The sequence below is a fragment of the Leucoraja erinacea genome, chromosome 5 (genome assembly GCF_028641065.1).
Source record: "Leucoraja erinacea ecotype New England chromosome 5, Leri_hhj_1, whole genome shotgun sequence".
Classification (NCBI taxonomy): Eukaryota; Metazoa; Chordata; class Chondrichthyes; order Rajiformes; family Rajidae; genus Leucoraja; species Leucoraja erinaceus.
Window position 1 is genome coordinate 38,388,022 of NC_073381.1, and position 14,604 is coordinate 38,402,625.

Here is a 14,604-nt window from a genome sequence, read left to right on the forward strand (position 1 = left end):
TATCTCCTTTATGCAAACTGCATTTGGCATGAAAACTAATTACAGCTATTGAATTTTACAAACTTCCATTGCCATTATATTACATCTTTAATTATTATCAATTTACTAAATGTACTTTGCCTAAATTTAATTCCGATCTGAATCCAAAATAAATGTATGTTTATGTATCATAGGTTCTTTGTCCTCAAATCAAACTGAAGAGGAAGCATCCACTCTCATCACTGGATCATTTAAACATACCCTGCTCACGACTTCAGGAAAGTTATCAACAAAATATATTGGTTCAAATGGTAAAAACGATGTAGGATTTGAATGGGAGGCATACAGTATTGGAGGAGCAAAGACCTCTTTGAGTTCATCATATCAATTTGGGTTTGGGCATGATTCCAATTTTGAAATACAAGGCCGTGCCAAAGGAGCATTAGATGTATCTACATTTTATTCCACCTGGAACTACACCATGTCTGAAACAATTAACGCCAACAAAGAAGGCAAAGGAAGTTCAATTTTAAATTACAATTGTGCAAATCTCCAAATTACCAATAGAATGAACAATGAATTCAATAGTGATGGTATCACGTTTTCCTCTAACACCGAGGGATCAAGGTTAAACCTAAGAAACAACATCAAAGTAAGATTAACGAGCAAGAAATATGAACTGAAATGTGATACTTCAGGCCAGTCAAGTGAAGGCGACTTCATGAGCAACATAAAATTGATTAAAAATAGTAAAGCACTGAAGGCAGAGAACAAACTGCGTGGTCAAATGTTTGACATTGCCGTAGAAATTGCAGATCAACTCAGCTACACTGATGGACAGCTTACTTTGTTCATGAATTCAACAGGAAAGTATAATGAGATAGATGCAACCAACAGCTTAAGTGTTAAAATATTAGAACAACTTGAAGTTGAAAATAAATGGCATGTGGGTTATAATGGCAATGGTGTAAATAACCACGGTGTTCTGACCATTGGAAATGATGGTCTGTCAACTGAACTGACCTCAAAACTTAATATAGATCCTATTGATTTAAAACTTGGATTCACTACTAATGTTCAGCAATCACAAGCCAACATGATATTTGACATCCAGAATGGAGACAATCATTTAGTTAATTTGAATATCAATGGAAGAGCAGATAACAGTGGAATATACATGCTCTGTAAATCTTCAGGTGTAATTTTGGAAACCAAAGCAAGCAATAACATCAATCTTCAACTTACTAAAGAAAAAGGCCTGGTTCTTCATACAACAACAGAGACATCATGCCACGAAGCTACACTTAAGCATGTAAATCACGTTACTGTCAATTCCTGGGTATGCAGTGGAGAAATGCAGACTGATGGTCGCCTTGATTCTGAAAACACATATCAGCAAAATTTCAAAGTGCTCGTGCAACCTTTCACACTTTCAGCCAGTTACAATGAGAAATTAAACTACCAACAACTAGATCTTGCCCATACTGGACAGCTTCTGCTTGAACCATTCAAGATTGACTTGAAGGGTGAATTTGTGGGAAAACAGATGGCCCATCAGGTGAAACATACTTATGAATTACAATGTGCAGAATGGAAAGCATTATTAAGTGCAAACACAACCGGAAAAGTGCTATCTAATAAAATTAATCATAAATTAAACTTGGAAATCGTTGGACTATCTGCATATTTCTACAGTGATGTATCTTGCAAATCGAAACAACTACAATTTCAGAATCTGATTCGCACTGCAGCTCTTCCATTTGTCTTCACTTTAGAAGCAGATACTACTGCAAATGGAAATATTGATCAATGGGGCAGGCACAATGGAAAGCTTAACAACAAATTCCAAATGAAGGCAGAACCATTTGCCTTTGCACTTCGCCACAGCTATGAAGGTATTTCTGAACATAGCATGAATGATCAGAAGTTGTTGCAAACGCTTCTGAAAAACACCTTGAATGTTATTTTGAATCCAGGTGAGCAAACAAGCATGTGGAAACTGGAAGGTCAGTTCAACAACAATGGCTACATGCAAACTATCAATGCCTACAACAATCCAGACAATATTGGGATAGAAATTGCAAGTGAAGCAGAGGTTGATTTAGGATTTAAACACGCCTCTACGGAGGAGAACACTGTTGAACCAACTGTGCCATCAAAGATAAAAATTTTCGGCAATCTGCAATATGACAAAAATAGAAATGTTCATATTTTGGACATACCATTCATGGAAGACATGCCCCTGTACTTTGACTCTGTAAAAAATGTAATTCTAAACGCATTGGATGCCATTAACATGTTTTTGTTGGACTTGAAATCTAATCAGTTTGCCCAGAAATACAAGACTCTTTTACGCCAAACAAATGATTACATTAAAGGTGTGAATTTAGATGTGAAGGTTAATGAAATGAAAGACAAAGTGCTCAAGTTTGTAACAGAGTATGGAAAATCAGCAGAACAACTTCAGCTTGCTTTGGTGGAGTTTTCCAATGTTACAGTGACCAACATGCAGATTTATCTTAACTACCTTAAAGAATACGACACGTCTGATCTGAAGGAAGCGATTGCAAATTTCATTAATAAGATTGTGAAGGCAGTGAGAGAAATTGATCAGCAATATGAAATAACCCAACAATCCCTGAAAATCGTCATTCAAATGCAGAAATATTTTGAGGAGCTTGCTCTACAAGAAATTCCACAATGGATTCAAGAAGTTGCTTCAGAGTTCAGAATTATATTGCGTGGATTACGGGCACATCTCCAGAACATCAATTTGTTGGAAGTTGCTGAGAGAATAAACCAACAAATTTCAACGATTGACTTCAATGAACTAATTGAAAAACTGAAACAAAAATTAACTTCATTTGGACAAGAAGTAAATAATTTAATCAGGCGAACCTACCAGAATATTCAGTATGTGGCTCAGGTCTTAGAAATAGATTATAGTATTAACTTAATTAATGCCAAGATTCAGAAGATAATTACTAAATTTAAACTTGATACACTGGTTCAAAACCTGTTGGATGAAACAGTGCAACTCATTAAACAATATCAGGTAAAGGAAACAATACAGGGAATTGTAAACTATCTTAAAAAGATTGATGTGAAATCATACATTGAAAGAGCTGTTCAGTATATCAGTGAACTATCTGAACAGATAGGATTATATGACTTTCAGAAAACGATTGCCAATATTAATCAATTCCTTAAGAAAGTTATTAAAGATTTAAAAGAATTTGATTATAATGCCTTCGTTGACAAAACAAACAATTGGATCCAAGAAACAAGTGATGTTGTCAATGATAAAATCAGAGCATTTGAGCTGAAAGAAAAAGTTAGGGCTATGACAAAATACATACAAGCAATTCAGTCTTCAATAACAGATTACATAGCACAAAGAAACATCAATGAATTCATTGTTGAGATGGTAGATGTATTCAGAAATATAACTGTGGCGATTCACAATGATCTGGTTCGCAAGTATGGTGGCATGATTGAGGATCTCCACGACATGATCAATAAAATGAATGTCTATGAAGAACTGCAACAATACTGGCAGGATGCTGTTAAGTATTATGAAGTGCTTGTTCGTCACCTCACAACAGCATATGAGAATGCAAAAGAGAAAATTAACAGTTTGGCTGAAGAGAATAATTTCACAGATGTCGTGAATCAAATGTACATTCACTTGGAAGAAGGCTTTATTGTTCCAGAGCTGGACCTAGGTCTAATACTGGTGCCTGAATTTGAACTCAGTATTCGTACTGTTAAAAGTGGACAGCTTGTCATTCCGTCTTTTATAGTTCCTCTGACAGATCTAACAACACCATCTTACACTTTCAATTTAAATGATCTTAAAAATATCAAGATTCCTACAAAATTTGAAATACCAGCAATCAGAATTTTGAATTTATTTACTATCCCTGCCTTCCCAATCAACTTGGAAGCGATTAAGGAATTCATTGTCACAACAATTCAGGACATACAGAATTTTGAAATTCCCACAGGAGAGATCTCTGTGTTTTCAGATTTCAATTTCCCCATTATGTCATTACCAGGTATAACAATTCCTGAAATTGATTTCAGTGTGTTGCAAATCCCTTCCATAGGAATTCCAAAAGTGAATTTAAACAACTTCATGCTAAATGATATTAAAATTCCAGAATTCCAACTGCCTCGTGTCCCTCACAAAGTGTATGTTCCGGCATTTGGAAAACTCAGCGGCACATTCAATATTTCATCTCCTATTTACAACTTGCACACCAGTGTTGGAATTCACAACAGCACAGTTGATCAAAGCAAGCCTGAACTTCTCGCTTTTATCACCGCAAAAGGAAAATCAGATTTAGACATTCTATCCTTTGACCTAGAAGCTAAAGCCAAGTTAACAGCTCTTGAGCAGAATCAGTTGAAACTAAGTGAAGATGTGAAGCTTGACCACACAGCTCTCCTGATCGATCACAAAGGAACACTTAATTTCAGGAAAACAGTTGTGAATGGAAATGCAGAGACTTTGATCAAAATTACCTCTGAACCCTATACGGCCGAAGCAAAGAATAGTATAGAAATTAAAATAGATAGCGAACTTTCAGCAAGAATGGAGACAAATTATCGACACAATTTAAATGTTCCAAGTATACATACATCAAGTCAAATTTTGCTGAGGAACACTGTTGAAGCTTCTGCAAATGGAAAGGGGGTAACAAGCACTGTCAGAACATTTACAAATGGAAAATGCTCTTTCAAAGACTACTCTGATGAAGGATTACACAAAAACGAGCTGAAATTCAACTTTGGCGCACCTGCTCTTGTACTTTCATTTGCTGGCAACACGGACACCAAATACCTAAAGATGAAACAAGAATTAAAGACTGAGATCTTTCCTTCATTTAATGCCAATTTGGTTTTGAATGCAGATACAACAGTTACTCACCTTGGAACTAGTGTCATGAATGTGAATGGAACTGTAGATTTAGCATTGTTGGAAGTAAAATTGATAGGATTTCAAAATACCGACCTTAGTGGTCGTACCACAGGCACAGTAAGAAATTCCTTTACTTTTGCTGCAGAACCATTTGCATTTGTTGCAAAGGCAAATAATAACGTTAATGTAAAGGTTTCCTTACCTATGACACTTACTGGAAAAGTAGAGTTCTCGAATAACTATGAACTGATATTAAATCCAAATGAGCAACGTTGTGGCTGGCAAGTAACTTCAAGATTCAATCAGTACAAATACATTCATAATATTGTTGCAAGTAATAATGATGAAAATATCATTTTGCTTTTTGCATTGAATGGTAACGCAAACCTCGATTTCCTCCGTCAACCCATTTCTATCCCAGATATTTCAATAGTTCACTCGGCATTCAAACTTCCCTCTGTCACTGATTATTCCCTGTGGGAAGATGCAGGACTCAAATCATTCTTGAGAACAACACGACAGTCGATTGACTTAAGCATAAGGACTGAATACAGTAAGAATAAAGATGTTCATGACTTTAAAATTGATTTGACACCTGTTTACAACCGGATTGAAGATCTCCTAAACGTATCTGAAAATACCTTTAAACATGTCAGAAACACCATTTGGAATTTATCAAGAAAAATACGGGATGATAAAACACAAACGAATCCTGCTTCAAATGACTTGCCAAAATTTCTTCAAATACCAGGTTACACCATACCAGTAGTGAAGGCTGAAGTCTCACCTTACAGACTAGCAATCCCAAATTTCCGTTTTGTTGCTACAAGAGAAATTACTACACCGACCTTTAGATTACCAATTATTAGTTTCAACATGCCTTCCTACAGTTTTGTTATACCATCTTTTGAATTTGCATTGAATATTCCGGACAGTTTTTATACATTGTCTTTTCCAAGGATCAAAATGCCAGCTCTACAAGATTCTATCAAGATTCCAGCTATGGGCAATTTGACTTATGATTTCTCACTCAAATCAAGCTTGGTGACACTTGGTGCGCATGCTGAACTCTTCAACCAGTCAGACATCATTGCTCGCTATAGTGTCTCATCTACGTCTATCTTCACTTCCGACTTTAAAGCAGAAGGAACAACAAGCTTGGCAAGAAGGCGAAGACTGAAATTAGCAACAACTATTTCTGTTAACCATGAGACCATTTATGGAAAGCACAACAGCACTCTAAGTTTATCATGGAACAACGTGGATGCTTCAGTTAATACCAAAGCAAATATTAAACTTCCTAACTTAATTCTTAATTTCACTCATGATTTGAATGGTAATACAAAATCTAAGCCCAATGTGCAATCAAAGGTGTCTCTTGACTACAGATTGTTAGTGCCTTCAGTTGGGACTGATCTTGAAGGAAATGCTGTACATTCATTCTCCTTGGGAGACCTTGCATCCTACTTCAATTTGGAAACTTCAGCTAACATTCAGGCCCGGGGAAGTGTGGCTTTTAAACACAAATTTACTGGTAGTTTGAACAATGAAGCCAATGTTTATTTCAGTTCAAATAATGTTCGCTCAAATGCAAAACTTGATTTAAGTTCATCAGCTAAGACACCTTCTGGCAATAATCTTAACATCGAAATGAAAGAAAACCTTGCTTTAGAGGCCACCACAAAACGGATTTTTGCTGTGTGGGAGCATTCTGGAAATAATGCAATAACGCTTATTAATGGAGTTACAAGAGGTAGTCAAACATCTAAAGCAACACTAGAATTAGCACCCTGGAGTGCAAAAGGAAATTTAGATGCCAAATTGAATCAACCCAGTTCTTGGTGGCAAAGGGCAGATGTACAACAGCAGGTCACTGTAAGTATCTCACCAGAGAGCCAAGCATTGAAATGGAATAATATTGGCCACCTGTCTTCAACTAGCTTCAGTGATGCGGTAGGACTATTAAACAACAGAACCGAAATACGTCTTGACTTGGCCGGTTCCCTGCACGGACATGTAGATTTTCTGAAAAATATCTGGCTTCCGGTTTATGACAAAAATTTATGGGATGTACTGAAATTTAGTCTGACTACCAGTGAAGAGGAGCAACAATACCTCCATGCATCTGCACTAATAGTGTGCATGAAGAGTGAAGATAATTTCCTTATCTCTCTCCCAGTCCAGAGCTTAGCCAATGGTCTACAACTAATTGTCCCTGAAATTTTACTTAATTTTCCCGAATGGATCAACAATGTTCCAGAACGGATTCTCGGCAACCTACTTCCAACAGCAGATAAACACCCATTTAACAGTGATATTACATTTCCAACACTCAAAGTACCATTGGTAAACATTGTTGTGCCTTCATACAAATTCCGCTTGTCAGCATTAAAATTACCAAGCGTTTTCATTACCCCTGAATTTAGAGTTCCATATACTACTCTTCAAGTGCCTTCATACACAATTAACTTCACAAATATTGCTATTCCATTCAGGACAAACATTCTTCCGTTTGAAGTGTCTTTGCCGGATTTTCCTACAGTAAGCTTTCCTAATATGAACATTGATTCTAAGTATGTAGAATATAACAACATCCCTTATCTTGATGTGACAACACCAGAAATCATAGTCGGGATTTCATCGTTTACCCTACCAACATTTTTTGGGACTGCTAAACAGCATCTCAAAAAGAGCACCAGTACAAAGCAAACTGCAGATTCTGAACCACCAGCTCTAGTATTCCAAGCCAGAACAGTGGAGATACCCTCCCTGAAAATATCTCTGCCTTTAGCAATTGCTATCCCAGCATTTAAATCATTAAGTGGAAACATCAATGTTATGTCACCAATATACAACACTACATGGATTGCAAGTGTGAAATCGGAAGCAGACCAAGCAGTTACGGCAAAAGTGGAAGCCACATGCAGTTCTACTCTGAGGTTTCTGGAATATGAATTGGAGGGTAAGCTATAAAGATAGCAATATCTTTTATCTTTTGATCTTTTATCCTTAAAAATGACAATGCTATTTGCCATATAAATGACATCTGTGAATGCACTTTCCGTTCAGTTTTTTTTGTTTTCCTGTTAAATATACCAATCATATTCTGAGACTCCAATTGTCATTTTTAAATTGTTAACATGGATTTTTGTTTTCTAAAACATTTTTATAATTATTCATATAAATTTATCAACAAAATGTAGGCAATTCAGTATTTTGCAGAAAATAAGTCATTTAATCAGAAGAGATTATCATATTTATGAAAGACAATTTCCTCTTCTTTCATAGTCACTGAAACAATAATTGAAACCGTTGATGAATACAGACTGAGTGAAAAAATCTTGTTTTCACATCCTGACTTAAGTCTAAACTGGGAGGATAAATTTGTTGTTGCTGATTATTTCAGGTATGTTGTATATTTTCATGACACTTTTAGGTGACAAATAATTTGTTTACGTTTAATTTGACTTTTAATTAATTCTAATGGACCTAGGCTCAGCACAAAATCGATTTATACTTTGATTGTTGGATCTGGTGAATTAACATATTTTAATATGATTCAAATATTATAGCTAGTAATACTGCTGTCTCACAACTCCAGCAATCTGAGTTCAATTTTAATCCCTGATGCTGTCTATGTGTAGGTTGAAAGTTCCCTCATTACTTGAGGAGTTCCTCTACATATTCCAGTTTCCTTCCATATCCCAAAGTTTTTTGAGTTGGAAAAGTAATTTAGGTTCTGTAAACAACACCTGATATGTCGATCACCGAATGGGTATGAGTGGAGTACAAACGTGGGATTAGTGTAACCGTATTATTAATGGTGTTTGATGGTCAGCATGGGTTAAGGGAGCCAAAGAATCTCCATGATGTAGATTTTCAGAGATCAGCAAAGGAATACTATCGAATGATAAAATAAAATAAAATAAGTAAGTAGGCTAGCAAGAACATAAAAACAAACTGTCAGAGCTTTTATATGTATGTAAAAAAACATGGATTGGCTAAAAATATGGGTTCTTTACAAACCACGACAGATGATAGCAAGAGTCAGGAGAGTTTCTTTGTCATATGTACCAACAGCTGAAGTTCCTACTTACGGCAGCATAAATGGCTTCTAAACACAATACACCGAGCTAATTGATAAAAAATCATATTATTTTCAATAAGGTAATAACCCAATACAATTGAGGTTAGGGTTGCAATTGAAAAAAAGTCCAAAGTCATTAGTACACCCAAAGACAGTCCATAGTTCACAATTGAGGTTAGGGTTGTGTTGTGTTCAAGAGCCTGATGGCTATTAGGAAGAAGCTATTCTTGAACCTGGTTTAGTTTATTTTAGAGGTACAGCATGGAAACTGGCCCTTCGACCCACCAAGTCCACACCGACCAGCGATCCCCACACATTAACACTACCCTACTCACACTAGGGACAATTTTACACTTATACCAAGCCAATTAAGCTACAAACCAGTATGTCTTTGGAATGTGAGAGGAAACAAAGATATTGGAGAAAACCCACGCAGGTCACGGGGAGAACGTACAAACTCTGCACAGTGAGCACCCATAGTTGCTGTCGGACCCGGGTCTCTGGCGCTGCAAGTGCTGTAAGGCAGCAACTCTACCACTGTACCAGCGTGCCGCCCTTAATTGTTATGGTTTTCTGACTCCTTCTTTCGATGGTTGGGGTGAAATGATAACATGGCCAGGATGGTGTTGGTCTTTGCTGATGCTGGATGCCTTTTTGACTGCCTCCTATACATTCTTTTGATGGTGGGGAAGTCAGTACCTGTGATGGGCCAAGCAGTGTCCACCACTCTTTGTAATTTTCTTCGCTCCTGGACGTTCAAGTTGCCAACCAGGCCGTCACACAGCCAGTCAATATGTTCTGAACTATACACCTGTAGAAGTTCAAGAGAGCCTTCACCAACAGACTGAGATATTATACTAGAGAATAGGGAATGGACAGAGAAATTGACAAAAAATGCTTCTCATCATAAAAGAACACACAGGAATCTTCCTAGAAATAGTGGAGCATTACTGACCTAGAGTAAATAAGCAGTCATTTAGGATTAATAATAATTGTGTTCGTGGAACAAAAACATTGGATAGTAGAGCACAGAACGGGCTGTTTGGTTCACAATGTCTGAGCTGAATGTGATGCCAAGTTGAACTAAGCTCCTCTGCCTGCATGTGATCCATATCTTTCTATTCCCTGCATGTTTGTGTGCCTATCCAAAAGCCTCTCAAATGCTACTATTGTAGCTGCCTCCACCAACACCTTCTGTGTAAAACAAAACCTACCCAACACATCTTTTTTAAACCTTCGATTTACATCTCTCCAGAGATGCTGTCTGTCCCGCTGAGAACCTCAAGCATTTTGTGCCTATCTTACATCTTTTTTTAAACTTTGCCTCTCTTACCATCAAAAGTTCTGAAGAAAGGATGTTCTGCGATAATTGCAAAATGTCAAATTCTAGTTGCAACTCCTTTGAACGTGTACATGTTTGTTCACAGCAAGATTCTGTATTAGTTGGTTAGTAAATTGTGTTATACAATGACCATTGTCAGAAGAAGAGCCAATCCACCTGTTCTCAATGCTCGATGGTTTGATCATCATTCTTCTGTAGTTTTGGTGGAGTGGGAGAGCACTATTCACTAGAAATTCAACTGAATCAGCAATATAAATACCATCGTGGTTCACGAGAGGTGTATGATGGAAAATCTTCCATTCATGGGGAGAGTGAAATCCAACAATACCATTCATGATGAAACAGCTGATTAGCACCTTTTGATTTATTGCATCTCAGTTTCCCCCTGTTCATTTTAATTGGTTTTGTAGAATATATTTTGGGCTGTGGAGACTTAGTCACTGAGTTTATTTTACAGAGAGAGATTGTAGATTTTTGGATGTTAGGGGAATCAAGTGATATTGGGCTGCTGCTGGAAAGTGGTAGTGTAGTTTAAAAAAAAATCACCCATTCTATATCTATATGTTATTCTATATCTCTTCCAGATTGCACACTAATGACAGAATTCAGATGCTTTTAATAATCTTAACTTTTATAGAATAAATAGCTTGTGGCTTTTGCAAATCCTATTGTGTTACACTTTACTACAGATCAAATAGCAAAGACATTAATCTACTGGCATAAATAATATTTCAAATGATTAGAACAGTAGAGTGCAGGAAATGGCCTTATAGCCCACAATGTCTGTGTCGAATATGACACCAAATCAAGCTAATCTCCTTTCCCAACATGTGACCCATATCCCTCCATTCCCTGCATATTCACATGCCTATTTAAAGGCTTCTTATATCCATCTGTTTCCACAACGATCACTGGCAAAGCATTCCAAGCACCCACCACTCTCTGCTTTTAAAAAACATGCCCTGCACATCTCCATCAGATTTTCACCCTCGTACATTAAAGCTATGCCCGCCAGTTTATAACATTTCCACATTGGGGGAAAAAGGTTCTGAATGTCTACCTTATTTATAGGAAAACATGACTTGAAAATAAAAAAAAAATGTACATGTTGCAAATTTGAAGTAAAAATAGAAAACGCTAGAAATATTAGCAGGTGAAGTAGCATCTGTGGAACAGTTAATGTTTTAGCTTTAGTTATCTTCAACAGAACTGTATTGAATCACATTGAAATTGATTTTTATTGTACCTAGAGAAACAGTATTTTTTCTTTTCTGCTCTAATTTACGATCTATTTCTCTTGGTTTCTTTATCAGGATTCTTCAATGGGATGTAGCCATCAACAGCCCGACTTTCACAGATTTTGAATTTCATTTGCAACAAGATGATAGTAGATTTTCTTCTTCCATCTCCACTCCTTCTACAGGATCTCTCAGCATGAGCATTGAAACGAAAAATCCCGATGTTCTGTATGGAAAGCTATATTTCCACAAACCAGTATGTAACTTTCATGTTTATGAAAAATAATGTCTGGAGTTATTAATGCAACTGTTATTTGGTTTATTTAGTTAGTCACAAAATATGTTTCTCACCAAGGTCCGTGATAGCACTGTTAAGTCATGATTTCTCAGATAAACTACCTTACGTGGACAGATCATTTCTAAGCTGCTTTAATCAGATGCATAAAATAATAGCACTCGCATGCAATGTAATTTTTCTTTTTTTTTTCAACAGCCATCTGCTAAAATCCTTATTTTGGAAAGTAGTGTTTCACTGGAGGACAATGAAAATATTCAATTGCTGTTCAAATGGAAAGAAGGAATCCCAGATTTAGCAGAAGGCACAAAAGAAAGAGTACCAAAGATGATTGGAGCTGTCTATGACTGGGTTAACAAGTACCACACTGAACACCTTGGAATTGAGATTAGTGCTGTCAGTCCAAAAGTAAAGGGCTTGATGAAGCAGAACATCAACGATGTATATGCAAATACAGTCAATAGCATTAAAGAAGCTGATAGTTATTTCCAGTCTACAGTTGTAGATATCACCTCAAACTATCAGAACATGAAACACAACGCAAAGACATTATACAAGAGAGCAACAATAGAATTTACAAATGCAGGCTATAACAATACATTCACCACACTATTGGGTGACATTTCTAATTTACAACATGAGTATCAGAATACTGTAATGGACTCGGTTGATTCAGCAGCCAGTTTTCTAAAACGTCACAGGTTTCAGGTTCCTGGACATGAAAACTTTTATACAGTTCCAGAACTATATAAGCTTTTCATAATGCAGGCAAAACAGTATGTTGAAACCATTATTCGAGGAGTTGATCAATTTGTGGAAGAAAGTCTTCAAGGGACAGTCAAGTACATCGAGGAACTGGAGCTCAAAGTCTCTGGCACTAATACAGTCATCAACAGCACAGAAATAATTAAACAGTTAAGACAATTGCTGCTGAAAGTTCAAATAGAGCTGATTGCAACTTTAGAAGAAGTGCAGAGTTTTAATTTTGAACCATATTTAAAATCCCTAAAGGACAATATACTGATCTTTTCTGAAAAACTGGCTTCAACGTACAAAGAACTAGCCAATGTAAAATTTGAAACAGTAAAATCTAAAACGTATCAGTTGTACAATGATGGTGTCAATTCAGCATATGCATACTTTACAGAAGATTTGAAAATGTATCTTTTAAGACTGATTCAAATGAGCCAAGACCTGTTGCAAGTCCTTATTGAAAAGATTCGGGCAGGAAGCATATATTGCAAATCAATCCGTGAAGAATATTTTGATAATGACTTATTTAGATGGACGGACAAGTTCAATGAAATTGATGAAACGTTAATTCAAACGTTGACAGGATTTGCGGAATATACAAAAGAAGGTCCACATTTAATTGATGCTAGTCTTGCAAGAGCTAATTTTCTGAAACAAGAAGCAAACATGTTCATTAATAATTCCGTTGATACTTTAAATGAATATTATGTAATCATGCAGTCAGAGTTTCAAGATGATGGGCAAGCAATAATTGATGAATATCTTCAAAGTATCAAAGAAAATTTGAAAGAGTTTTTTGCAGACATGAAGAAGCAAGCAAATACCTATAAACGGGCACTCAAGAAAGAAATAGACGACTTTTCGTATCTTGATGAAATTTATCCAAGTTTAATTGATAATGCAAGAAATGCAGTTGATTTGTTTTTTGAAAACTGCAGCAAATTTACTGAACAACTATTTAAATTCCTGGAATTGATTTCAAATGAACTATTCAGTGGATTTATCGTGAAAAGGGCACCTGGAGAGCTTCAGATTAATGTTCCACACTCTCTTGACTGGGAATCATTTGATGAGGTTCTCAATTTGAAAGAAGGAACAATGAACACAACTTTTATCACGGGACAACAGAAGGTACAAAGAGGTACTGCTCGAGCTTAGAATTAATTCTGGAACAGTATCAGACAAATAAAATTCTGCTGGAAGAACGAGAAACAAAGAACAGAAAATCAAAATTTTAAAATGCATCTTAATATTTAAAGTTGTTTTAAATCAAACCATCTAGCATGCATAACGTACCATTCTTGTGAATGGAAAACACACAATCATTTATTATTTCAGTTTTCAAATGAGAATAAAGGCAAAGTTATAAATAACTTAGCAAGTTTTTTTTATAGATTGTTTCATTGTAACAAATATAAAAAATAAAACGTATTGCTCCAACTGTTCAGCTATTAAAACAAAATAAAGTAATTTTGGCTGTGATTAGACTTCTTTTTAACTTCGTGACGGGGTACAAGAGAGAAATATTTTACTGCATCAGAATACTATTCTTGAACAAGTGGATGGTGAAATTAGATGGGACTATATTATACTGGTATCTGCCCATTTCACATCCATCTAAAGTTTGAATTCTTTATAGGCACACATAATAGCAAGAATGTTATAAGTATGTGGAAGATTTTATTCACAAGTTCTTGGAGTAGAATTAGGCCAAATCTACTCCAGCATTCAATCATGGCTGATCTTTGGGAAAAGGGGAAGAACAACAGGATCTGGGGGTCCTTGTACATCAGTCTATGAAAGTATACTTGCAGGTACAGCTGGCAGTGAAGAAAGCGAATGGCATGTTGGCCTTTATAACACGAGGAATCGAATATAGGAGCAAAGAGGTCCTTCTGCAGTTGTACAGAGCCCTAGTGAGGCAACACCTGGTGTATTGTGTGTAGTTTTGGTCCCCTAATTTGAGGAAGGACATTTTTGCTATTG

The 14,604-nt window shown here is 36.3% G+C and overlaps 1 protein-coding gene across 1 annotated transcript in view; it reads left to right on the top strand.

Moving 5' to 3' along the window:
* Positions 1–14,100, top strand: part of apoba (apolipoprotein Ba) — a 51,340-nt gene extending 37,240 nt beyond the window's left edge. The window contains exons 26-29 of the mRNA XM_055635394.1: positions 174–7,865; positions 8,192–8,309; positions 11,646–11,826; positions 12,064–14,100. Coding sequence (XP_055491369.1) covers positions 174–7,865; positions 8,192–8,309; positions 11,646–11,826; positions 12,064–13,776 — 9,704 coding nt within the window. The 3' untranslated portion in view covers positions 13,777–14,100. The remainder of the gene's footprint in view (positions 1–173; positions 7,866–8,191; positions 8,310–11,645; positions 11,827–12,063) is intronic.
* Positions 14,101–14,604: the final 504 nt, after the last annotated feature.